General features: G+C 36.1%; 1 protein-coding gene and 1 non-coding gene across 2 annotated transcripts; one reads left to right on the forward strand and one right to left on the reverse strand.

The window, feature by feature from the left end:
* Window positions 1-9,289: 9,289 nt before the first annotated feature.
* Window positions 9,290-9,397, reverse strand: LOC130978291 (small nucleolar RNA R71). The gene has a single exon (XR_009085943.1). It is a non-coding gene; the product is annotated as a small nucleolar RNA R71 (small nucleolar RNA).
* Window positions 9,398-22,772: 13,375 nt separating this feature from the next.
* Window positions 22,773-24,890, forward strand: LOC130973404 (uncharacterized). Its single transcript, XM_057897900.1, has 8 exons — window positions 22,773-23,007; window positions 23,090-23,239; window positions 23,397-23,573; window positions 23,708-23,799; window positions 23,891-23,955; window positions 24,071-24,173; window positions 24,372-24,482; window positions 24,600-24,890. The coding sequence occupies exons 1-8, from the start codon at window positions 22,908-22,910 to the stop codon at window positions 24,717-24,719; spliced, it is 918 nt and encodes a 305-aa protein (XP_057753883.1). The 5' UTR covers window positions 22,773-22,907; the 3' UTR covers window positions 24,720-24,890.
* The last annotated feature ends 19 nt before the right edge of the window (window positions 24,891-24,909 follow it).

Below are 24,909 nucleotides of genomic sequence, written 5' to 3' on the forward strand. Positions count from 1 at the left end.
GGCTTTCCAGCAATATATAATAGTTCATACTTTGCCCAAGATTTGATGGCCCAAACCTGCGTAGCAATCCGGCCTCAGAAATTCCAGCGTTAAACGCCGGAACTGGAATAAAACTTGGAGTTAAACGCCCAAACTGGCATGAAAGCTGGCGTTTAACTCCAGAAAAGGTCTCTACACGAAAATGTTTCATTGCTCAGCCCAAGCACACACCAAGTGGGCCCGGAAGTGGATTTTTCTGTCATTTACTCATTTCTGTAAACCTTAGGATACTAGTTTACTATTAATAGGATCTTTTGGACATTGTATCAGTACCTTATGACCTCATGACATTTTTACACGTTTCTTTGTGTACCTTCCACAGCATGAGTCTCTAAACCCCATGGTTGGGGGTGAGGAGCTCTGCTGTGTCTTGATGGATTAATGCAATTACTACTGTTTCTTATTCAATCATGCTTGCTTCCATTCTAAGATATCACTTGCTCTTAACCCGGATGAATGTGATGATCCGTGACACTCATCATGTTCTCAACTATGAACGTGTGCTTGACAACCACCTCCGTTCTATTTTAGATTAAGTAGATATCTCTTGGGTTCTTTAACCGTAATCTTCGTGGTATAAGCTAGAACTGATGGCGGCATTCAACAGAATCCGGAAGGTCTAAACCTTGTCTGTGGTATTCTGAGTAGGATTCAATGATTGAACGACTGTGACGTGCTTCAAACTCCTGAAGGCGGGGCGTTAGTGACAGACGCAAAAGAATCACTGGATTCTATTCCGGCCTGAACGAGAACCGACAGATGATTAGCCATGCTGTGACAGAGCATCGGGACGTATTTTCACTGAGAGGATGGGAGGTAGCCACTGACAATGGTGAAACCCTACATACAGCTTGCCATGGAAGGAGTCTTGCGTGTTTGATGAAGATGACAGTAGGAAAGCAGAGATTCAGAAGATGGAGCATCTCCAAAACCTCAACCTATTCTCCATTACTGCTGAACAAGTAACCATTTCATGTTCTTTCGCTTTTCACAATCAATCCTGATAATTTCTGATATCCTGACTAAGATTTACAAGATAACCATAGCTTGCTTCAAGCCGACAATCTCCGTGGGATCGACCCTTGCTCACGCAAGGTATTACTTGGACGACCCAGTGCACTTGCTGGTTAGTTGTGCGGGATTGCAAAAGTGTTATTGCAATTTCGTGCACCAGGCATGCAAGTCCAAGTTACAAACTTGAGACTGAGTGGTTAAAGTCGTGATCCAAGGCAAACAGAGTGTGCTCAAGAGCTCTGGACACCTCTGACTGGGGACTCTAGCAAAGCTGAGTCACAATCTGAAAAAGGTTCACCTAGTCATGTGTCTGTGGCATTTATGTATCTGGTGGTAATACTGGAAAACAAAGTGCTTAGGGCCACGGCCAAGACTCATAAAATAACTGTGTTCAAGAATCAACATACTACACTAGGAGAATCAATAATACTATCTGAATTCTGAGTTCCTATGGATGCCAATCATTCTGAAATTCAAAGGATAAAGGGAGATGCCAAAACTGTTCAGAAACAAAAAGCCACAAGCCCCGCTCATCTAAAAAGAATCTGAGCTCCATTTAAAACTCTTAGATATTATTACTTCTTAATTTCTTTCATCCTATTTTATTTATCTAGTTGCTTGAGGACAAGCAACAGTTTAAGTTTGGTGTTGTGATGAGCGGATATTTTATACGCTTTTTGGGGGTAATTTCATGTAGATTTTAGCATGTTTTAATTAGTTTTTAGTTAAATGTTATTAGTTTTTAGGCAAAAATCATATTTCTGGACTTTACTATGAGTGTGTGTATTTTTCTGTGATTTCAGATATTTTCTGGCTGAAATTGAGGAAGCTGAGCAAAAATCTGACTTAGGCTGAAAAAGGACTGCTGATGCTGTTGGATCCTGACCTCCCTGCACTCGAAATGGATTTTCTGGAGCTACATGAGTCCAATTGGCGCGATCTCAACGGCGTTAGAAAGTAGACATCCAGGGCTTTCCAGAAATATATAATAGTCCATACTTTGCGCGAAGATAGACGACGTAACTTGGCGTTGAACGCCAAGTACATGCTGCTGTCTGGAGTTAAAAGCCAGAAACACGTCATGATCCGGAGTTGAACGCCCAAAACACGTCATAACTTGGAGTTTAACTCCAAGAAAAGCCTCTACTCATGGATAGCTTTAGTCTCAGCCCCAGCACACACCAAGTGGGCCCCAGAAGTGGATTTCTGCACCAATTATCTTAGTTTACTCATATTCTGTAAACCTAGGTTACTAGTTTACTATTTAAACAACTTTTAGAGAATTCTTTTGTACCTCATGACATTTTCAGATCTGAATTACATACTTTTTGATGGCATGAGTCTCTAAACTCCATTGTTGGGGGTGAGGAGCTCTGCAGCGTCTCGATGAATTAATACAATTCCTTTATTTTCCATTCAAACACGCTTGTTCTTATCTAAGATGTTCATTCGCGCTTAATTATGGAGAAGGTGATGATCCGTGACACTCATCACCTTCCTCAATCCATGAACGTGTGACTGACAACCACCTCTGTTCTACATCAGATTGAATGAGTATCTCTTAGATTCCTTAATCAGAATCTTCGTGGTATAAGCCGGATTGATGGCGGCATTCATGAGAATCCGGAAAGTCTAAACCTTGTCTGTGGTATTCCGAGTAGGATTCTGGGATTGAATGACCGTGACGAGCTTCAAACTCCTGAAGGCTGGGCGTTAATGATAGACGCAAAAGAATCAATGGATTCTATTCCAACCTGATTGAGAACCGACAGATGATTAGCCGTGCTGTGACAGAGCATTTGGACCATTTTCACTGAGAGGATGGGAAGTAGCCATTGACAACGGTGACACCCTACATAGAGCTTGCCATGGAAGGAACCTTGAGTGTGTTAAAGGATTTCAAGGAAGAGTTGAAGTTCAAAGGACAAAGCATCTCCAAAACCCCAACATATTCTTCATTACTGCGTAACAAGTATTTATTTTATGCCCTTTTCCCTTTCTTCACTAAACTTGAAAAACACTGTTGTTGGCATCCTGACTAAGATTAATAAAATAAATATAGCTTGCTTCAAACCAATAATCTCCGTGGGATCGACCCTTACTCACGTAAGGTATTACTTGGACGACCCAGTGCACTTGCTGGTTAGTGGTACGAGATCATAAGAAATTTTGATTTTGATATTGAGATTAAGATTTCGTGCACCACCTAACTTGCTTGCTAATTACCTTAGCAACAAATTAGTGTTAGTGGGAACAAGAACAATTAACAATCCAAGAATCGCCACTAAATGTTGGACATTCCAACTTAAGGAACCCAATTGCTCATTTTTCCCAAGCCAAGAGATAGAAAATTAGCCCATATTCAAAATTGACATTTTGTCAAACACTTGGTTGGCAAAAGCACTAAACATGGGGAAAATGAGAAAATGCTTAAAACTATGAGCAACAAATGATCAAAATCAACAATACAAACTCAAACAAGCATATAACAATCATCAATCATCAAAACATCAACAAAAAATTAAAATTACAAAAAGTAGATATAATTGAACCATGACTTCAATTACAAGAAAGAGTGTGAAAATATAACTATAAAGAGTAGTAATTAAGAAATACTTACAATGGAGACTAGCGAAATCAAAGATAAAAAATGGAAATGGCACTTGAATGTAAAATCCTAATATAAATCCTAATGTAGTTGAGAGGAAACTTAGAGAAAAACTAACTACAAAACTTTCTACCTCTACTCCTAAAACTATCCTAATGTTATGCTATGGTTTTCCCTTTCATTATAAGCTATTGGCTTCAGAATTAGGCCTCAAATCCATCAAAATCGCGAGTCACGTGAAATTTTTATGCATGTGCGGGTACCTGTGTGTACACACAGACGTGTGCGCACGCACACTCTGCCAAAATCTCTGTTAGTGCGCACGCACAAGAGGCTGTACGCATGCACACTAGGCGATGCTCTGGATGGTTGTTCGATGCGTATGATGCTGCTCATGCGCATGCTTTGCTCTGCTTTGATGCCTATGCGTACGCACGCAGGTCTGTACGTACGCACAGATTGCTTTGCTCTTCTCCTTTGATTCTTCATGCTTCCTCCCCTTTGCATGCTACTCTTCCATCCTCTCCAAGCCATTCCTACCTTATACATCTGAAATCACTCACAAACAACATCAAGGTATCGAATGAAAGGCAAATGGGATAAGAATTGATCGAATTAGGCATAAAAGAGAATGTTTTCATAATAAGGCACAATTTAGGAGGAAAGCTTAAAAGCATGCTATTTAAGGGAATAAGTGCAAGTTTATATGATGAAATCAATTCAATTTCAACCAAAAATCATCGTTTATCAATCATTTGCATTGATGTCTTAAGGTTGTAAAATATTCCATATATCTCTCACCTTGCTTAAAATAAATTTTTTTGAAAAGAATTGAGAGATGCATGAGTTTCAATTTTAAAATAAGAGTAGTTTAATTATGTTGATGTGGTGTCATTTGCTTTTGCTTTCTGAATGTATGATTAAACAGTGCATATTTGAAGTTGTAACTTTAAGAATATTGGCTCTTGAAAGAATAAGGAAAAAAGAAAAATATTATTGATAATCTAAAAAATCTGAAAACTGATTCTTGAAGCAAGAAAAAGCAGCAAAAAGAAAGAAAAAGCTTGCATGCAAAAAAAATGGCGAAAAGAAAAAGAAAAAAAAAGAAAGAAAAAAATAAAAAGCAAGCAAAAAAAGCCAATAACCCTTTAAACCAAAAGGCACGAGTAAAAAAAGCCCATGGCTTTGAGTATCAGTGGTTAGAAGGGCCCAAAGGAATAAAATTCTGGCCTAAGCGGCTCAAACAAGCTGTCCCTAACCATGTGCTTGTGGCATAAAGGTGTCAAGTGAAAAGCTTGAGACTGAGCGGTTAAAGTCGTGATCCAAAGGAAAAAAAGCGTGCTTAAGAACTCTGGACACCTCTATCTGGGGACTCTAGCAAACCTGAGTCAAAATCTGAAAAAGTTTACCCAGTTAAAGTGTCTGTGGCATGAATGTATTCGGTGGTAATACTGAAAAACAGAGTGTTTAGGGTCACGGCCAAGACTCAGAAAGCTGTGTTCAAGAATCAAAATAAGCTTAACTAGGAGGGTCAATAATATCATCTGGATTCGAAGTTCCTAAAGATGCCAACCATTCTGAGTTTTCAACGGATAGTGAGATGCCAAAACTATTCAGAAGCAAAAATCTACTAAGTCCCGCTCATCTGATTGTAACTAAGCTTCATTAGAAACTTAGAAATTTATTGTATCTTAATTTTCTTTTTATCCTACTATGTTTTTAGTTGCTTAAGGACAAGCAACGGTTTAAGTTTGGTGTTATGATGAGCGGATATTTTATACGCTTTTTGACATCACTTTCATATAGTTTTTAGTAGTTTTTATTTAGTTTTTATTAAGTTTTTATAGGTTTTAGTGTTGTGATGAGCGGATAATTTATACGCTTTTTGGCATTGTTTTTAGTATGTTTTTAGTATGTTTTAGTTAGTTTTTAATATATTTTTATTAGTTTTTAGTTAAAATTCACTTTTCTGGACTTTACTATGAGTTTGTGTGTTTTTCTGTGATTTCAGGTATTTTCTGGCTGAAATTGAGAGACCTGAGCAAAAATCTGATTCAGAGGCTGAAAAGGACTGCAGATGCTGTTGGATTCTGACCTCCCTGCACTCGAAGTGGATTTTCTGGAGCTACAGAAGCCCAATTGGCGCGCTCTCAACTGCGTTGGAAAGTAGACATCTGGGCTTTCCAACAATCTATAATAGTCCATACTTTGCCCGATATTTGATGGCCCAAACTGGCGTTCCAAATCAGCTCAAAACTGCCCGGCGTTAAATGCCGGAACTGGCACAAGAATGGGAGTTAAACGCCCAAACTGGCACAAAAGCTGGCGTTTAACTCCAAGAGAAGTCTCTACACATGAAAGCTTCAATGCTCAGCCCAAGCACACACCAAGTGGGCCCGGAAGTGGATTTTTATGTCATTTACTCATCTTTGTAAACCCTAGGCTACTAGTTTTCTACAAATAAGACCTTTTGCTATTGTATTTTCATCTTTAGATCTTTGGATCTTTGGATCTTTGATCATCTTGAGATCTTTGAATCTTTAGATCATTGGGAGGCTGGCCTCACGGCCATGCCTAGACCTTGTTCTTATGTATTTTCAACGGTGGAGTTTCTACACACCATAGATTAAGGTGTGGAGCTCTGCTGTACCTCGAGTATTAATGCAATTACTATTGTTCTTCTATTCAATTCAGCTTATTCTTGTTCTAAGATATTCATTCGTACCCATGAACATGATGAATGTGATGATTATGTGACGCTCATCATCATTCTCACTTATGAACGCGTGCCTGACAACCACTCCCGTTCTACAAGCAAACAAGGCTTGAATGTTTATATCTTGGATTCCTTAATCAGAATCTTCGTGGTATAAGCTAGAATTGATGGCGGCATTCAAGAGAATCTGGAAGGTCTAAACCTTGTCTGTGGTATTCTGAGTAGGATTCAATGATTGAATGACTGTGACGAGCTTCAAACTCCTGAAGGCTGGGCGTTAGTGACAGACGCAAAAGAATCAATGGATTCTATTCCAACCTGATTGAGAATCGACAGATGATTAGCCGTGCCGTGACAGGGTGCGTTGAACATTTTCACTGAGAGGACGGGACTGTAGCCACTGACAACGGTGATGCCCAACATACAGCTTGCCATGGAAATGAGTAAGAAGGATTGGATGAAGACAGTAGGAAAGCAGAGAGACGGAAGGGACAAAGCATCTCCGTACGCTTATCTGAAATTCTCACCAATGAATTACATAAGTATCTCTATCTTTATGCTTTATTCATATATCATTCATAACCATTTGAATCTGCCTGACTGAGATTTACAAGATGACCATAGCTTGCTTCATACCAATAATCTCCGTGGGATCGACCCTTACTCGCGTAAGGTTTATTACTTGGACGACCCAGTGCACTTGCTGGTTAGTTGTGTGAAGTTGTGATAAAGAGTTGAGATTGCAATTGAGCGTACCATGTTGATGGCGCCATTGATGATCACAATTTCTTGCACCAAGTTTTTGGCGCCGTTGCCGGGGATTGTTTGAGTTTGGACAACTGACGGTTCATCTTGTTGCTTAGATTAGGTATTTTTCTTCAGAGTTCTTAAGAATGAATTCTAGTGTTTCAAGGGGATGTTCTTATCATCACCAAAGCTGATTGATTCTCATCAATTTAGCTCTTGAATGCAATGTCCTGCTGAAGCTTGGCTAGCCATGTCTAATTTCTTTAGACTGAAGCTTTAGACTAACATTGCATGATTTCTGGAATTCTCATTAAGAATTTTGATACCTTTATTTTCTTTTCCACTTAATTTTCGAAAAAGCACAAAAAAAATTTTCAAAATCATAAAAACCAAAAAAATATTTTATGTTTCTTGTTGAGTCTAGTGTCTCATTTTAAGTTTGTTGTCAATTGCACGTTTCTTTTCTTCCTGCATTTTCGAATTCATGCATGTGTCTTCATTGATCTTCAAGTTGTTCTTGATGATTTCTTTGCTCTGATCTTTAAATTCTCTTGACTTGAGTGTTTTGTTGTTTCTCATATGCATTCTCATTTTGTTAGTGTCAGTAGTATACAAACTGCTAAGTTTGGTGTCTTGCATGCATTGTTTATTTGATTTTAGTTGCATTTTGATTATTCCTCATTATTAAAAATCCAAAAAAAAATTTATTTGTGTCTTTTCAAGTCAATAATACAGAGAATTGAATATTCAGAACATACAGCAGAGAAATTACACAGAAAAAGCTGGGCGTTCAAAACGCCCAGTGAGGAAGGCAAACTGGCGTTTAAACGCCAGCCAGGGTGCCTGGCTGGGCGTTTAACGCCCAAAAGGGTAGTGTTTTGGGCGTTAAACACCAGAATGTGCACCATTCTGGGCATTTAACGCCAGGATGGCACAAGAGGGAGGATTTTGTTTTTAATTCAAATTTTTTTCAAGTTTTCAAAATTTTTCAAAATCAAATCTTTTTCAAATCATATCTTCTCAATCATATGTTTTCAAAATCAATTTCTTTCCATTTTCAAAAATACTTGCTAACAATTAATGATTTGATTCAACATTTCAAGTATGTTACCTTTTCTGTTGAGAAAGGTTTAATGTCTGAATCATATCTTTTCTTGCTAGCCAAGTCATTGATTTTCAAAATCAAATCTTTTTAAATTGTTTTTCAAATCATATCTTCTCAATCACATCTTTTTAAAACCATAACTTTTCAATCATATCTTCTTAATCACATCTTTTTCAAAATAGTTTTCAATCATATCTTTTTAAATTTCTAATTTCAAAATCTTTTTCAAAAATCACTTGATTTCTTTTCCACTCTTAAGTTTTCAAAAATCAATTAGTATTTTTTCAAAATGTTTTTAAAAATCTTCTTAATTTATTTTCAAAAATTTCTTCCCCTCTTCTCACATCCTTCTATTTATGGACTAACACTACTCCTCAATGCACAAATTCGAACTCCATCTTTCCTTGATAAGTTCGAATTTTCTACCTCTTCCTTCTATTTTTCTTTTCCTCTGACATCTCAAAGAATCTCTATACTGTGACATAGAGGATTCCATATTTTCTTGTTCTCTTCTCTTTCATATGAGCAGGAGTAAAGATAAAAGCATTCTTGTTGAGGCTGACCCTGAACCTGAAAGGACCTTGAAGCGAAGGCTAAGAGAAGCTAAGGCACAACTCTCTATAGAGGATCTAACGGAAATCTTCAAAGAAGAAGACATGCAGCCAAAAACAACAACAATGCCAACAATGCAAGGAAGGTGCTGGGTGACTTTACTGCACCTACTCCCGACTTCTATGGGAGAAGCACCTCTATCCCTGCCATTGGAGAAAACAACTTTGAGCTTAAGCCTTAATTAGTTTCTCTAATGCAACAGAACTGCAAGTTCCATGGACTTCCATTGGAAGATCCTCATCAGTTTTTAGCTAAATTCTTGCAAATCTGTGACACTGTCAAGACCAATGGGGTTGACCCCGAGGTCTACAGACTTATGCTATTCCCTTTTGCTGTAAGAGACAGAGCTAGGATATGGTTGGATTCACAACCTAAAGAAAGCCTGAACTCTTGGGAAAAGCTAGTCAATGCCTTCTAGGCAAAGTTCTTTCCACCTCAAAAATTGAGTAAGCTTAGAGTGGAAGTCCAAACCTTCAGACAGAAGGAAGGAGAATCCTTCTATGAAGCTTGGGAAAGATACAAACAATTGATCAGAAAGTGTCCCTTTGACATGCTTTCTGAATGGAGCATCATAGGTATCTTCTATGATGGTCTGTCTGAACTGTCCAAGATGTCATTGGATAGTTCTGCTGGAGGATCTCTTCATCTGAAGAAGATGCCTACAGAAGCTTAAGAGCTCATTGAAATGGTTGCAAATAACCAATTCATGTACACTTCTGAAAGGAATCCTGTGAACAATGGGACGAATCAGAAGAAAGGAGTTCTTGAGATTGATACTCTGAATGCCATATTGGCTCAGAACAAAATATTGACTCAACAATTCAATTTGATTTCTCAAAGTCTTTCTGGAATGCAAGCTGCACCAGGTAGTACTAAGAACGCTTCATCTGAAGAAGAAGCTTATGATCCTGAGAACCCTTCAATGGAAGAGGTGAATTACATGGGAGAACCCTATGGAAACACCTATAATTCTTCATAGAGAAATCATCCAAATCTCTCATGGAAGGATCAACAGAGACCTCAACAAGGTTTCAACAACAATAATGGTGGAAGAAACAGGTTTAGCAATGCCAAGCCTTTTCCATCATCTTCTCAGCAACAGACAGAGAATTTTAAACAGAACCACTCTGACTTAGCAACCATGGTCTCTGATCTAATCAAAACCAATCAAAGTTTCATGACTGAAACAAGGTCCTCCATTAGGAATTTGGAGGCACAAGTGGGACAGCTGAGTAAGAAAGTTACTGAACTTCCTCCTAGTACTCTTCCAAGCAACACAGAAGAGAATCCAAAAGGAGAATGCAAGGCCATTAACATGATCCACATGGCCGAACTAGGAGAGGAGGAAGAGGCAGTGAACGCCACTGAGGAAGACCTCAATGGACGTCCACTGGCCTCCAATGAGTTCCCTAATGAGGAACCATGGGAATCTGAGGCTCACACTGAGACCATAGAGATTCTATTGGATTTACTTCTGCCATTCATAAGCTCTGATGAGTATTCTTCCTCTGAAGAGGATGAGTATGTCACTGAAGAGCAAGTTGCCAAGTACCTTGAAGCAATCATGAAGCTAAATGACAAGTTATTTGGTAATGAGACTTGGGAGGATGAACCCCTTTTGCTCACCAAAGAACTGGATGACTTGTCTAGGCAGAGATTACCTCAAAAGAGACAGGATCCTGGGAAGTTCTCAATACCTTGTACCATAGGCACCATGACCTTTAAGAAGGCTCTGTGTGACCTAGGGTCAAGTATAAACCTCATGCCTCTCTCTGTAATGGAGAAGCTAGGGATCTTTGAGGTGCAAGCTGCAAGAGTCTCACTAGAGATGGCAGACAATTCAAGAAAACAAGCTTATGGGCTTGTAGAGGATGTTCTGGTAAAGATTGAAGACCATTACATCCCTGCTGATTTCATAGTCCTAGAGACTGGGAAGTGCATGGATGAATCCATCATCCTTGGCAGACCCTTCCTAGCCACAACAAAGGCTGTGATTGATGTGGACAGAGGAGAATTGATCATTCAAGTGAATGAAGAATCCTTTGTGTTTAAGGCTCAAGGATATTCCTCTGTTACCATGGAGAGGAAGCATGAAGAGCTTCTCTCAAAACATAGTCAAACAGAGCCCCCACAGTCAAACTCTAAGTTTGGTGTTGAACCCCCACATTCAAACTCTAAGTTTGGTGTTGGGAGGTTCCAACATTGCTTTGAGTATCTGTGAGGCTCCATGAGAGCCCTCTGTCAAGCTACTGACATTAAAGAAGCGCTTGTTGGGAGGTAACCCAATGTTATATTTATCTATTTTCCTTTGTTATTTTATGTTTTCTGTAGGTTGATGATCATGGGAAGTCACAAAATCAATTGAAAAAGCAAAAACAAAATGAAAAACAGAAAGAAAAACAGCACACCCTGGAGGAAGATCTTGCTGGCGTTTAAACGCCAGTAAGGGCAGCAAATAGGCGTTTAACGCCCAGTCTGGCACCATTCTGGGCGTTTAACGCCAGAAAGGGGCACCAGACTGGCGTTAAACGCCAGGAAAGGGCAAGAAGTTGGCGTTAAACGCCAGAAATGGGCACCAGCCCGGCGTTTAACGCCAAAATTGGCATGAAGAGCATTTTTGCTCGCCACTTGGTGCAGGGATGAATTTTTCTTGACACCTCAGGATCTGTGGACCCCACAGGATCCCCACCTACTCCACCACCCTCTCTCTTCTTCTTCACCCATTCACCAATCACCTAAACACTACTTCTCCCCCTTTGGCCGAACCACAAAGCCATCTCCATCTCCTCTATTTCTTCTTCTTCTACTCTCTTCTTCCTTCTTTTGCTCGAGGATGAGCAAACCTTCTAAGTTTGGTGTGGTAAAAGCATTGCTTTTTTTTTTTCCATAACCATTTATGGCATCCAAGGCCGGAAAAACCTCTAGAAAGAGGAAATGGAAGGCAAAAGCTTCCACCTCCGAGTCATGGGAGATGGAGAGATTCATCTCAAGGGTACATCAAGACCACTTCTATGAAGTTGTGGCCATGAAGAAGGTGATCCCCGAGGTCCCTTTCAAACTCAAAAAGAGTGAATATCCGGAGATCCGACATGAGATCCGAAAAAGAGGAAGTAGAAGTTCATGAGGTTATAGCCCAAGAACTTTATAAGGTGGCGGACAAGTCCTCTACCTTGGCAAGGTTAGCCTTTCCTCATCTCATTTGTCACCTCTGTTATTCAGTTGGAATTGACATAGAGGGAGACACCCTCATTGATGAGGACAAGCCCATCACTAAGAAAAGGATGGAGCAAACAAGAGATCCCACTCATCATGAAATCCCTGAGATACCTCAAGGGATGCACTTTCTTCTACAAAACTATTGGGAGCAAATCAACACCTCCCTAGGAGAATTGAGTTCCAACATGGGACAACTAAGGGTGGAGCACCAAGAACATTCCATCCTCCTCCATGAAATTAGAGAAGATCAAAGAATCATGAGAGAGGAACAACAAAGGCAAGGAAGAGACATTGAGGAGCTCAAGCACTCCATAAGATCTTCAAGAGGAAGAACAAGCCGCCATCACTAAGGTGGACCCGTTCTTTAATTTCCTTGTTCTTTATTTTCCTGTTTTTCGAATTTTAATGCTTATGTTTATCTATGTTTGTGTCTTATGATCATTAGTGTCTTAGTGTCTATGCCTTAAAGTTATGAATGTCCTATGAATCCATCACCTTTCTTGAAAAAAAAAATGTTCTTAATTCAAAAAGAGAAGAATTGCATGAATTCTGAATTTTATAACAAATTAATTATTTTGATGTGGTGGCAATACTTTTGTTTTCTGAATGTATGCTTAAACAGTGCATATGTCTTTTGAATTTGTTGTTCATGAATGGTTGGCTCTTGAAAGAATGATGAAAAAGGAGACATGTTACTGAGGATCTGAAAAATCATAAAAATGATTCTTGAAGCAAGAAAAAGCAGTGAATACAAAAAAAAAGATAGAGAAAAACGAAAAAAAACCGAAAAGAAAAAAAGAAAGAAATAAAGTTGTGATCCAAGGCAAAAAGAGTGTGCTTAAGAACCCTGGACACCTCTAATTGGGGACTCTAGCAAAGCTGAGTCACAATCTGAAAAGGTTCACCCAATTATGTGTCTGTGGCATGTATGTATCCGGTGGTAATACTGGAAGACAGAGTGCTTTGGGCCACGGCCAAGACTCATAAAGTAGCTGTATTCAAGAATCATCATACTTAACTAGGAGAATCAATAACACTATCTGGATTCTGAGTTCCTATAGAAGCCAATCATTCTGAATTTCAAAGGATAGAGTGAGATGCCAAAACTGTTCAGAGGCAAAAAGCTAAAAGCCCCACTCATCTAATTAATACTGATCTTCATAGATGTTTTTGGAATTCATTGCATATTCTCTTCTTTTATCTTATTTGATTTTCAGTTGCTTGGGGACAAGCAACAATTTAAGTTTGGTGTTGTGATGAGCGGATAATTTATACGCTTTTTGGCATTGTTTTTAGTATATTTTTATTAGTTTTTAGTTAAAATTCACTTTTCTGGACTTTACTATGAGTTTGTGTGTTTTTCTATGATTTCAGGTATTTTCTGGCTGAAATTGAGGGACCTGAGCAAAAATCTGATTCAGAGGCTGAAAAGGACTGCAGATGCTGTTGGATTCTGACCTCTCTGCACTCGAAGTGGATTTTCTAGAGCTACATAAGCCCAATTGGCGCGCTCTCAACTGCATTGGAAAGTAGACATCCTGGGCTTTCCAGCAATATATAATAGTCCATACTTTGCCGGAGATTTGATGGCCCAAATCGGCGTTCCAAATCAGCTCAAAACTGCCCGGCGTTAAACGCCGGAACTGGCACAAGAATGGGAGTTAAACGCCCAAACTGGCACAAAAGCTGGCGTTTAACTCCAAGAGAAGTCTCTACACATGAAAGCTTCAATGCTCAGCCCAAGCACACACCAAGTGGGCCCGGAAGTGGATTTTTATGTCATTTACTCATCTTTGTAAACCCTAGGCTACTAGTTCTCTACAAATAGGACCTTTTGCTATTGTATTTTCATCTTTGGATCTTTGGATCTTTGGATCTTTGATCATCTTGAGATCTTTGAATCTTTAGATCATTGGGAGGCTGGCCTCACGGCCATGCCTAGACCTTGTTCTTATTTATTTTCAACGGTGGAGTTTCTACACACCATAGATTAAGGTGTGGAGCTCTGCTGTACCTCGAGTATTAATGCAATTACTATTGTTCTTCTATTCAATTCAGCTTATTCTTGTTCTAAGATATTCATTCGTACCCATGAACATGATGAATGTGATGATTATGTGACGCTCATCATCATTCTCACTTATGAACGCGTGCCTGACAACCACTCCCGTTCTACAAGCAAACAAGGCTTGAATGTTTATATCTTGGATTCCTTAATCAGAATCTTCGTGGTATAAGCTAGAATTGATGGCGGCATTCAAGAGAATCCGGAAGGTCTAAACCTTGTCTGTGGTATTCTGAGTAGGATTCAATGATTGAATGACTGTGACGAGCTTCAAACTCCTGAAGGCTGGGCATTAGTGACAGACGCAAAAGAATCAATGGATTCTATTCCAACCTGATTGAGAACCGACATATGATTAGCCGTGCCGTGACAGGGTGCGTTGAACATTTTCACTGAGAGGACGGGACTGTAGCCACTGACAACGGTGATGCCCAACATACAGCTTGCCATGGAAAGGAGTAAGAAGGATTGGATGAAGACAGTAGGAAAGCAGAGAGACGGAAGGGACAAAGCATCTCCATACGCTTATCTGAAATTCTCACCAGTGAATTACATAAGTATCTCTATCTTTATGCTTTATTCATATATCATTCATAACCATTTGAATCTGCCTGACTGAGATTTACAAGGTGACCATAGCTTGCTTCATACCAACAATCTCCGTGGGATCGACCCTTACTCGCGTAAGGTTTATTACTTGGACAACCCAGTGCACTTGCTGGTTAGTTGTGCGAAGTTGTGATAAAGAGTTGAGATTGCAATTGAGCGTACCATGTTGATGGCGCCATTGATGATCACAATTTCGTGCACCATGTTAAAATCACATTTTTGGATTCTACTATGAATTTTTGTATTTTTCAAAATATTCAGGTATTTTTTGGCTGAAATGGAGAAGCTGGAGCAGAAGTCTGATTCAGAGACAGAGAAAGCACTGCAGATGCTGTCCAGATCTGACCTGCCTGCATTCAGAAGAGCTTTTCTGGAGCTACATAAGTCCAAATGGAGCGTTCTTAATGGTTATAAAAATCTGACTTCCAGAGCTTTCCAGAATAATATAATAGTTTATACTTTTCTTCGGATTAGAAGGCCCAAAACTGGCATCCAACGCCAGCTATATGACCAGTTCTGGCGTCCATCGCTAGAAAGGGATTCCAAGCTGGAGTCCAACGACCAAAAAGGTGCCAGGACTGAAGTTCAACGCTCAAGGAAGTCTAAGCACGTGGATTTCATCAAAGCTAAGCCCAAACACTCACCAAGTGGGTCCCAAAAGTGGATTTTAGCACTAAATAGACTGTTTTACCCTTTCTATGTAATCCTTAGTCATTAACCTAGTATTTAAAGAACTTTTACACCTCTCACACATGAAGGTCTGCCATATTTTCGTTTTTCATGTATTTTACTTTCAATATGAGTTTTTAAACATCTTAGGTTGAGGGAAAGAGCCCTGTTGAGTCCTATGAATTAGTAAAAGTACTACTATTTCTTCTTCGATTCATGTTTGATCTATCTCTAAGATGTATATCCCGATCTTCATCGTGGTGAGTAGGTTGATCTAACCAATTAGATCTGTTCATCACATTAAGACGAACGTGCCTGACAAACACTCACGTCTACTTGGATTCGTGTCAATACTCGAAAGGAAAAGCACGACCCAACAGCTATGTTTATACATCTCTCAGACGGTTAATCCACGACTTCGTTGGGGACTTCTCGGGAAACCAGTTCAGCCCATTTCTAGGGAGATTAGGGTCTCCGTGGTATAGGCTAGAATCTAAAGAAGCAGCGTTCTCTGATTCGGAAGATTCGACCTTGTTTGTGGCGTTTTGAGTAGGATCGCCAGGAGAGTGACTTGCTAGCGCTTTACCCTTCGTCAGATTGGATGACCACGGCCAATGGCATTCAATCTGTAGCAGAGGAGATCAATGACCACGGCCCATGGCGTTGATCACATACAGCCTGCCATAGAAGAAGATCATTCACAAGCAAAGAAGACAGTAGTACCAGAGTTCATTCAGAAAGGTAAAGCAACTCCGACTCTCAACCCTATTCCTATCAGTATTTTCTTTATTCTCCATTAAATAGTTTCTCTTGATAAATGAAAACCAAATCCTTCTGATTCCGCTTGACTAAGATTTGCAAGATAACCATAACTTGCTTCAAGCCACAATCCTCGTGGGATCAAGCCTGACTCGCTCAGGTATTACTTGGACGACGCATTGCACTTGCTGGTACTGCTGCTGTATGGAAAGTGTGGGGGATTGCGTACATACGCACCACTCTTCCATGTTTGAGACCTTGAAGCTTTCTTCTTCGTTCCTTGTTATAGCACAAATGAAGAAATAAACTTTTTTTTGTGTTTTGACCGAGAGAGTAGCTACGGTTTGTAGCCTTCTTTTCTTCACTTTGATTTGGCAAAGATATTTTTGCCTTTCTTCAAAATCTGATCTCCGAACCTTCTGTTTTCTTCTTTCTTTTTTTGGATGAATACATGATGTGACCGAAGCAAGAGAGAGGAGAGAGAAGAGAGAAACTTTCGGTGGAAGCTTTGAATGAAATTAAATCAAATTGAATTCCAAGTTCCAATTACCAAGGGATGGAGTAACCGAAGCATGCTTTGAGAACCTTGGGCCAATTCCTTCTTTTCTTTTATTTTGGATTAAAGATATTGATGGACCAAAAGTAGTGTTGACTTGGACTTTGCATTTGTTTCTTGGGCCAATTGATTTTACTATCCTTTAAAGTTCAACCACATGATTTGAAATAAATTTGCATTAGGCTAAACTTGTTTAGTGGTCAAACTGGACTTGCAATAACTAGGCCAAGAGAAAAATTAATTTTCTTTGTTGCACACAAACCAAATTCATCAAACAAATAATTGAAAATATTTTAATAAACATCTAATTAATATTTTAATAACACTTTTAATAATGTTTGTTCATCATTTTAATCTAACATAAGTTTTCCAAACTCAGCATTCTCCTTCTTTCTTGCCTAAAGACTGGTAGAGGCCCTCATATGCCCTTGTTCTTACTTCACTTACAGCCACTTTTGTCTCTTTCTTAGGTGTCTTATATTTTTCCCAATTATCTATATTACGGCACAAAGACCACTCTTTAAAGCACTTCCTTTTTGCCTTTATCTTTTCTTGTACATGCGCATTCCAGCACGAGGACTCCTTATCTATTGGTCCTATCCCTCTAGATTAGATTCACCAAATTTTTTTGTTTTGCTATTCTTCTAATAACTTCTGCCATCTCCCTCCACCTCTCCTCCGCGCTTCCATTCCCTCCCATTTTTCCTATTCTCCTACCCGTCTTAGGAAGCTTCTTTGTTCCTCACCTTTCATCCACCACCACCTTGTTCATAGGTTCTGTGTATGATATATTTTCCTCAAGTTTTGCTCAATGTGAAAATCTATGACGAGCATCCTATATTGTGTTATTAAACTCTCTCTCATAATACTTTTACAATTAATGTAAAATTTCCAGTTGACTCTCCTCAACAAGAAGAAGTCAATTTGAGAGCTTGTCATGCCACTCCAATAGGTTATAAGATGTTCATCTCTCTTTCTAAAACATGTATTTGCGATGAGAATGTCAAAGGTTAAGAAAAAATCCAAAATAGTTTTACCCTCGGCATTGACCATCTCGAAACTATGGTCTCCATGAATACTTCCATATCAAGTCACTTCTCTTCCAACATAGCCATTTAAATCTCCTCCTAAGAAAATCTTATCTCCTGAAGGTATGTCTTGGACCAAACTCTCTAGATCCTCCCAAAACCTTATCTTGTGTTGCTCGTCCAAATCCACTTACGGTGCATGGGCACTAATCACATGAAAAATATCTCCTTCCGCTACAAGTTTGATAGAGATGATTCGATCACCCACCCTCTTGACATCCACTACGTCCTTCTTCCACTGCTTATCTACGATAATACCTACTCCATTCATATTCATCACATTTTTTGTATACCAAAATTTGAACCCGGAGGTATCCAACTCCCCTTCGTGCTGACCCATTTTGTTTTTTATAAGCACATGATGTTAATATTTCTCCTTATCATGGTGGATACCTCCATAGATTTTCCTACTAAAGTGTCTATATTCGATGTCCAAAATCTCAACATTCTGTCGCTCCGATCTTTACCTTTAACTTTTTCTTTGTGAACTAGCTTTTTTACCCTTGTCTGTTCACAGAAACACGAAAACCTACTCATTTAACACTACACCTGAGCAACGATGCAGCGGCTCTTGCTCATTTAATACTGTATGTGAGCCATACAGTGCGTTGCTTCCAGAAAATGACCTAACTTTAGCACAATAACATCTTTGATCCATGTCATGAAGATTCGACTAAGTTTTTATGTTGGCTGTCGTAGGCCTAACACAACCCTCCTCCTTTATCCGGGTTTGGAATCGGCTATGTACTGCAAGTGTAACATAGGTGGAGTTTGGGTTAAAAGGAAAACATTTATAAAATAAATAGAAGCACAAAATAGCTAATCTCAGCTAAATAAAATTACAGAATCACACAAGAAAACACCACCAAGCAAACACAATCCTGGTTGTAAGGCACAAACAGAAAAATCCACAGCATCTTAATTCAGCTTGACTTGCTTAGCAGAAAATTTAAACTCGAACCTCAAACTTAAAAATGTTAAAGTATGGCTTCATTTAAATGAAAAAGATTACTATGAATAACAAAAAACTAAGAAGCAAGAACCATAAAAAAGGAACATACATATTAAACAAAACAATAAAAACAAAGCAACTAAAACCCCCTCAGAACCAATCATAATCTAATCTAAAGCTCAAAACCCATTATATAAAAGTCATCAAAATATACTAAATTGTAATATTGCAGCCAGCTACACAAGAAGGTTCCGAACTTTATAATAAAACATAAAACAGTACCAAAATTAATTTTATAGAGAAATCCCTAGGAATGAGTGAGATGGAGGTGCGACGCGGCGAAGCAAGGCGAGGCAATGGGTCCACTGATGGCGAACGAGCAGAGCAGAGCACCCGTCGACAATGCAGAGGGACGATGACCACCAAACAACAGATGACGACCACACCACGGATAACGACACCACAATGCGACGGAGGAGAAACGCAGCTAGATAAAACTTCGGCGAAGAACTTAGGATTGGCTAGGGTTCTCTAGTTTTTGGACAAAATGCCAAGATTTTTTTATATTTTAAAAATATGGAAGTATCTTCAATTAGGTATTTTAACTCAATTATGAAAATATTTATTTTTTAATAGAATATTCTATTATTTTAAACATTTTTGTCACGATAGATATTAAATTAAAAAAATTAATGTATAGAGATTCAATTAAAAAAAATATATAAGATCTAATTGAAAATCAGTAAAACTATAAAGATTTAGAGAATAATTAAACCTTCTTTTAATTGGATGTTCTTCTGACTTTCTTTAAAACATTCAATTTAATTAAGTTTGAGTTCTATTTATTTTATTGATTTTATAGTTCTCTATTTCATATCGTTGTTTCTAATTACGTCTATGCCACATTAAATTTGGTTGTTTTTTCCCCACTTTTTGCTGTCCAGCAATTCTTTTCATTAACAATTAAATTAAAGGTTTTAAACTCACAATTTTTTAGTTAAGTTATAAATAATTTATCATTTCAATTGTCTAGTGATACGCTAATCTATACTATGTATTAAAGATATACAAAAGGTTGGTGTACAACTTTTTTCAATAAATACATTAGTGCATATTGATATATTGTATATATAATGAACATATTAAAAAAAATTAGTATACAATTTTTAATCCATAAAAATATATATTTTTTACAAATTTCAAGATTTGAACCTAAATTTTTTAATTTAAGAAAAAATTTTACTCTCTTCTCTTGGGAGATGCTAAAATGATATTTCTTTTCTTTTTATTTATAAAATATATATTCTTCTTCTTTATAACTTTTAAAAAACTTCCTCTTTTATCCATTTTAAATATTTTATGTTAACTAATATTAATTTTATCTATTTTTCAAAAAAAATTATTTTTTTACAAAATTACACTTTAACAAAAATTTTATTGTTTTTATTAAATTTTGCTTATCAAAATACTCTTTAATAAATTATTTTTTATTGATTAAACTGTATTTTTACTAAAATATTTTTTAAAAAAATTAATAATTAAATGTTTTTTTTAAAAAACCCTTCAGTAACTTTTTAATTATTAAATTATAATTTTACCAAAATTTTCGTTAACAATTATTTTTATATTTTACTATTAATTTTTCGAAATCAATATATATTATTTTAACATTAAATAAAAAAATCTTAGTAAGATTATTTTTCGATATCAATATATATTAATTGTTATACATATTAACAGTGGTAAAATTTTTTATTTAATGTTAAAATAATATATATTGATATAAAAAAATTAATATTAAAATATAAAAATAATTGTTAACGAAAATTTTGATAAAATTACAATTTAATAATTAAAAAATTATTGAAGAGTTTCTTAGAAAAAATAATTTAATTATTAATATTTTTTAAAATATATTGGTAAAAATATAATTTAATCCATAAAAAAATAATTTATTAAAAGGTATTTTGTTAAAAAAAATTAATAAAAAAAATTTTTTTGTTAAAGAATATTTTAAAAAAAAAACAATTTATTTTTTCCTGAAAATTTGATAAAATTAACATTAGTTAACGCAAAAAATTGTAAATCATTTGATATTTTAACTAATTTTATTTTATTATTTTTATAGAGATGTGATAAATAAATGAATCAATAAATATGTTAGTGTCCGTTATACTGATATGCTAATATATTTAACAGATAATATAAGTGGAAATATTTTAATAAAAATAAAAAAATTAGTCTGAATTCAAATACAAGATAAAATATTACAATCTAAACAAAATGTTTATGCCCAAGATTTTTGGATTTTTTTGGAAATAAAATAAAAAAATAATTATTTTTTAAAATTCTATTTTTTAACTTTAGTTTTTTAAATACGATTTTTTTTAGGATTTAGGACAAGTTCGTCGCACCTGGCAAACTCTATAAAAAAATTTGCTTAGCGAATTTCACTATAAAAAAACTTGGCTAATTCAAATTGTTGACAACCATTATCATTGTCTCCAGAACATACAGTACACAAGAGTACACAGCAATAAATCATATTTTTATTAGAAAAATAATAATTTTTTTTTAATTTATAATAGAAAAAAATCTTGGTTAAATATAGTTTATTTTTATATATCTTTGTATTTCTGAAGATGATAATGGTTGGCCATTGCTGTCAGCAATATTGAAGAAGTCATACTTGTTATCTGTTTACTTTGTGTACTCGTATGCCCTCTTGAAAACGATGATAATTGCTTAAAAATTTGAGTTTTGTTGGTTTTGAAGAGAATTGGGGTAAAATTCGTCGGGATTAGAGGAACTCTATAAAATTAATGAAGTTTCTTACTGGATTAGGCGAACTTTATAAAAAAATATAGGCGAACTTGTCCTAATAAAAAAAAAATCATATTTAAGATTTGTTTGGGTGAGCTTTTAAGAAAATATTTTTTTTGAGTTATTTTTTTTAAAAAATCTTATGGAAAAGTAAAAGTAATTTTATGTTTGGATATCTCATGCAAAAAGATCTTTTCATCTATCAATTATGTTTGGGTATAATAATATAAAAGTACTTTTTTATTTATTTATTATATGAAAAATATTTTTTTCTAAAAAAAAAATCTTTTAAAAAGGATGCAAAAAAAGATGTTTTTTTATTTTTTTTACTGCTCTTACTTTTACTATTAGAAATTTGTCAAATACGCTAAAAAAAATTTATTAAAAAAATATTTTTTAATTAAGATAATAACACTCAAACAAACACTTAAAAAATTAAAAATAAAAAACAAATTTTAAAAAATAATTATTTTTTTATTTTATTTCGGACAAAATTTCCAATATTTCCTTATAGTAAAAATAAGAGAAAAAGAATCTCACTTTGTTGGAAATACATATAGTCTGTGATTGTCACAGGTCAGTGAGATCACAATCACCGTCAGATTTATCTGCTGCTATTTAAAAATATTTGTCTCCTACTTCCTCATTTTCTGCCATTCTTTGGCATCATTTCATAATATCTTCTTCTATCTAGTGTCAATTTACATTTCTAGACATATGAAACGTGGTGCAAGTGCAATGTACCTGCATGGCTGCATCCACATTTCTTGACCGTACCTTTATCACAGTTTTCTCTATCTAAATTAACTACATAGTATTACACGCTCCTTGAAATAATTTTCCTTTACTACTCTTTTTAGGTTGACTGATAATTTTATGTATTTGGACTTAAAATTATATTTTAACATTAAATTCTCGATGAACCTAACCTTAAATGAAGGAGTGTAACATATAAATTAACGATTCTTATGAAAAAGGAGTATAACATATAAAATTATTTTTCACTAAAAGACTTGGTTTTCTTTTTCGAAAATATAAATGTAGTTTTTAAGTTTTTTATGGTATTTTTCAACTAGCCAAAAATTAATTTATTATAAATTAAAATTTCATTTAAAATTTAGTTATTTTTAATAATAGTATATATACAAAATAAAATTCAAATTTCAACTCCTATTTATATGAATTAGTAAATTAAATACTAGTCCAATGCAAGCTAAGTTATATAAATGATATAGTTAGCTCATTAGAGATGCATATAATTAGCATCTATCACAATCAAGGAGTTTCATTCAGAAGAACACAGAAACAAGCACAAGAACAAGAACAACTATGTCATCAGAATCAGCAGCTAAAGTTACTTCCATTTTCGTGTACCCTGTCAAATCATGCCGTGGAGTTTCAGTTTCTCATGCTGCTCTTAGTCCTTATGGTAAAACCAATACATGCGTGTTATATGTACTAGTAAGTACTAGTCTATATAGCAATAATGACATTGTAACATTATTTGATAGGATTTAGATGGGATCGAAATTGGTTGGTGGTGAATGAAAGAGGGAGAGGATACACTCAAAGGGTTGAGCCAAGGCTTGCTTTGGTTGAAGTTGAAATGCCAACTGAGGCATTTGATGAAGGCTGGGAGCCTACAAAGGATTCTTTTATTGGTAACAATTAAGAATAATTACAGTTTCTTGAAATTAGGCCTTTTAAGTTTTAATTACTGTGATTAGTTCTAACTTGAATGAAGAATTGCTGAATTAAAATGTTGATTATGACTTATTATCAAGTGTTACTGTCTTGGATATGATTGTTACTTGTTAGTGTTGAAAGCACCTGGGATGCAACCTCTCAAAATTAGTTTGTGTAAAGAACACGAAGTAGCAGATGGTGTTTCTCTATGGGATTGGAGTGGATCTGCCTGGCATGAGGGACCAGAAGCAGCAAAGTGGTTCTCAGATTATTTAGGAAAAACCAGTGCACTGATTCGCTTCGATATCGGTAGGCCATTGAGTTTGTGTATCTTTAAGCCTATTTGGTGACAGAAATAGAAACAGATAAACAAACTAAATGTGTTTGTTATGGAACAAAATTATAATGAACCTATCCATAACTTTCCAACTTTATTAATGCAGAGTCACAAGCTAGACTCGCAGATCCGGAATACTATCATAATGAACAAAAGGTCCTTTTTACTGATGGTTATCAATACTTAATTGCATCTCAGGTTAGCTAGTGTTTTCAAATTCAATGAAGTCTAAATTCAATTTCCAATTGAAACTTTTAATCAATGTTTTTGTGTCACATGTAACTTTCAGGGATCATTGGATGTAGTAAACCAGCATGCTTCAGAACCCATACCTATAAATCGTTTTAGAGCCAAGTACTGATTTTTAACATGCCTTTTTCTAGTTTAACTCCTGAAATTTGTTGCTGCTTGGTCTAACTGGATTGTTTAATCTCTTAATAACTAAGATTTGTGTTGTTGAATGGTGCAGTATCTTTGTTGAAGGTTGTGAACCATTTGATGAGGATTTATGGACAAAGATCAAGATAGGAAAGCACTCGTTTCAGAGTGTGAGGTTGTGCTATCGTTGTAAGGTAATACCTCGAATTAGTTCCCAACGAATTTTTAGTCAAATACTTTAATGCTCAACAAATTTTAATCGCCAAATCAATCTCTGATCTTTTATTTTGTTAGACTTATCAATCTTGATGTCAAATAAGATAATAATTCACATGTTTGTTATTCAGAAACCTGATTATAGTAATGTATTGATGCTGTTTGTGATGGTTCAGATACCTCAAGTGAATCAAGATACAGGGGAAGTTGGAGAAGAACCAGCTCAGACCCTGAGGAAAATTAGGTCTGGGAAACTCTTGAGGCCACAAGGAACACATGCACAAAGGGTGAGGCATTGATCATATTATATTAATGAAGCTTATTAATGAACATAGACCTCTCTTATGAACTATATGTATTATAATGAGTGAGTAGTATTGATATGTTATTAAATGCTTCTGCAGGTATACTTTGGCCAGTTTTTAACTTGGATTCAGGAGGATCATTCTGGAAATGTCATCAAATTGGGGGATCCTATTTATGTCTTTGACAAGGTCAATCATTTCAGTGAAGCTATTGCTTGAAACTCTAGTGGAATCTCCATTATTCATCCTGCATACTATGTTTCTATGATGAAAAAAGAGAAACCACCATGTTGCTGAACTTTGCTTTGCATAGTTGTAATAATGCATCTATAACTATAGTGAATTTTTATTAAAATAATATGCAAAAGGTAATTGTGTCCATTTTTTTCACTTGAGAAATCTCTTAATT

Source organism: Arachis stenosperma, chromosome 4 (genome assembly GCF_014773155.1).
Source record: "Arachis stenosperma cultivar V10309 chromosome 4, arast.V10309.gnm1.PFL2, whole genome shotgun sequence".
Lineage (NCBI taxonomy): Eukaryota > Viridiplantae > Streptophyta > Magnoliopsida > Fabales > Fabaceae > Arachis > Arachis stenosperma.